The sequence below is a fragment of the Clupea harengus genome, chromosome 11 (assembly GCF_900700415.2).
Source record: "Clupea harengus chromosome 11, Ch_v2.0.2, whole genome shotgun sequence".
NCBI classification, from domain to species: Eukaryota; Metazoa; Chordata; class Actinopteri; order Clupeiformes; family Clupeidae; genus Clupea; species Clupea harengus.
Window position 1 is genome coordinate 781,253 of NC_045162.1, and position 2,500 is coordinate 783,752.

Genomic DNA, 2,500 nt, shown 5'->3' on the forward strand with positions numbered 1-2,500 from the left:
TATATATATATTTTTTTTATGCAAAGCGTGAATATATGTGTGTGAATAAACTTGACTCACAAGCATTATAGTTTTGTTTTGGAGTAATTTGATTCGTGTGTTTTTCTGTCTGTTTGCTTGCTCTGTGAAATGCTGCTCTCCGCTGTCCCTCCCTTTCCGGTAGGGCAACGACCCACGCTGCCCCACCGTTACCATGGAAACACAAATGAGCGTGAACCACACAGGCCAAAGTTAACATTGAGCGGTGGGGCACTTTCAGATGTGCCCCACGAAATCTGCCTGGCAACTAGACTGGAATAATGCGAAAACCGCGAGAACTGTACCCCGTGACTAAGACATACAGTCAGATCAATGCCAGTAACGGCACTGCTAGTTAGCTATCGCTAGATTTCGACTATTTTGGAAGTGTTTTTTAATTCATACAATCAATAACGTAGATTATTTGTTGAGGGTGCAATTTAGTACATTGCCGCTGGAAGAAAAATTCGAAATCAAACGTTTGGGACCACACAGACCAGACGACTTGATCCTGCTGCAGCCTGGTCAGAAAGCGACTCGAACTTTCAAGACGGAATGGTATGACAGAAAGACGTGGCTAACAGCTAGCACATCAAAACGAGCACTGTTCTGTTTCCCATGCCTTCTTTTCGGAATTGGTACTAATGCAGACTCAGTTCGGACAACGGATGGATTCAAAGACCTGAAGCATCTGGCAGAAAGAACAGTGAAACACGAAAGCTGTAAAACCCATAATCAATTGCGCCCTGCAATTGGGACTATTGGGGCACGTCAACATCATGGCACAGCTAGATAGTGCATATCAGCGGAACATTTTAGAGCACAACAAACAGACGGAGGGGAATGGTTATGTACTGGGGAGGCTGATATCATGCATAAAGCTCTGTGGGAAGTGCGAACTTTGAGACGATGTGCGAGGGCGACACCAGGCTGCAAAGACACTACGATTCTGTGAGTCAAACTTTGTTGGAGCTGATGGATGTATCAATGCAATCTGCAAGAACACAGTTTCGTTCATTTAGCAGCATGTTTTGTTGCTGTTATTTGTTTCAGTTGTGCCTTTTGCTTCATATTGTATGCCACACGTGTGCCACAAGCTTAATAAATTATGCAAGTTATTTGAGCTATGTGTCTGTCTAATCTTTTTTACTTTGTTGCAATCATTTTACGTTAATGCTGTATTATAGGCGACATCTTTGTGTCGCGCTGAAGCATGTGAAATGTATTTGAAATAGGCTGCTCTGCTCCCTGCTGGCACTCAAAATGCAGCCCATAGCATATCTTACTGGTCTATATAGGCCTACTGCTTTTGATAATCAGCTACCTCTATTTTTGTGACGGTGACATGACGTCATACAAAATTGCCCCACCAGAAATTTCAGGCTAAAATCGCCACTGAGTGTGTGTTGTGTGTGTGTTTGACTTATGAGTGTGTGTTGTGTGTGTGTGTTTGACTTATGAGTGTGTGTTGTGTGTGTGACTTATGAGTGTGTGTGTGTGTATTTGATTTATGAGTGTGTGTGTGTGTATTTGATTTATGAGTGTGTGTGTGTGTTGTGTGTGTGACTTATGAGTGTGTGTTGTGTGTGTTTGTTTGACTTATTAGTGTGTGTGTGTGTGTTTGTTTGACTTATGAGTGTGTGTGTGTTTGTTTGACTTATGAGTGCGTGTTGGGTGTGTGACTTATGCACAATGTGGCACGAAAATTCAGACTCACTCTTTCTTTCTCTCACACACACACACACACACACACACACACACTCACCTGAGACACTTGAGTACTTCCTGGGTTGATGAACTGGCAGGGCAATTCCACATTCTGACCCGGATATGACATCACCTCTGGATCCACCTTCACCAGCTGGCCGAGCGCCCCTGGAGAGGAAGAGGAGGGGCATGAGAAACAGGAAGCTGATGCTCCAGGCACTTCCTGTCTGTCCCATCGGAGTCTCACCATGCCAAACACACCTCCCTCTCTCACACACTCACACACACACACACACACACACACACACACACACACACACACACACTCTCTCTTCTGTTATGCTTCTGTCCTCCTCACAGTAGCTTCATTGGGTTGATTGCAGACTCCCTCCCTCCTCCCTTCATCTATCTCGCTCTGTCGCTCTCTTACTCGTCTCTTTCTCTCTGCCCCCCGTTCTCTCTTTCTCCCTCTTTCTCTCTCTCTCTCTCTCCCTCCCTCCCTCTCTCTCTCTCTCCCTCCCTCCCTCTCATCCCTCTCATCCCCCCTCTCTTTCCCCCTCCCTTTCTCTCTCGCTCCCCCTATCTCTCTCTGGTTCTGTGGGTGATAGATGAGGTGACTGGAAAACCTCAAGTACAGCAGAATACGTCAGCAAGTAGGCCAGTGATCAGAGTGTGTGTGTGTGTGTGTGTGTGTGTGTGTGTGTGTGTGTGTGTGTGTGTGTGTGTGTGTGTTCGTGTGTGAGTAAAGCACACAAACAACCCATGTGGCATTTGA

At 45.7% G+C, this 2,500-nt stretch overlaps 1 protein-coding gene across 1 annotated transcript in view; it reads right to left on the reverse strand.

Moving 5' to 3' along the window:
- Positions 1-2,500, reverse strand: part of si:ch73-22o12.1 (poliovirus receptor homolog) — a 31,516-nt gene that overhangs the window by 11,172 nt on the left and 17,844 nt on the right. Inside the window, exon 2 of the mRNA XM_031576202.2 lies at positions 1,784-1,893. Coding sequence (XP_031432062.1) covers positions 1,784-1,893 — 110 coding nt within the window. The remainder of the gene's footprint in view (positions 1-1,783; positions 1,894-2,500) is intronic.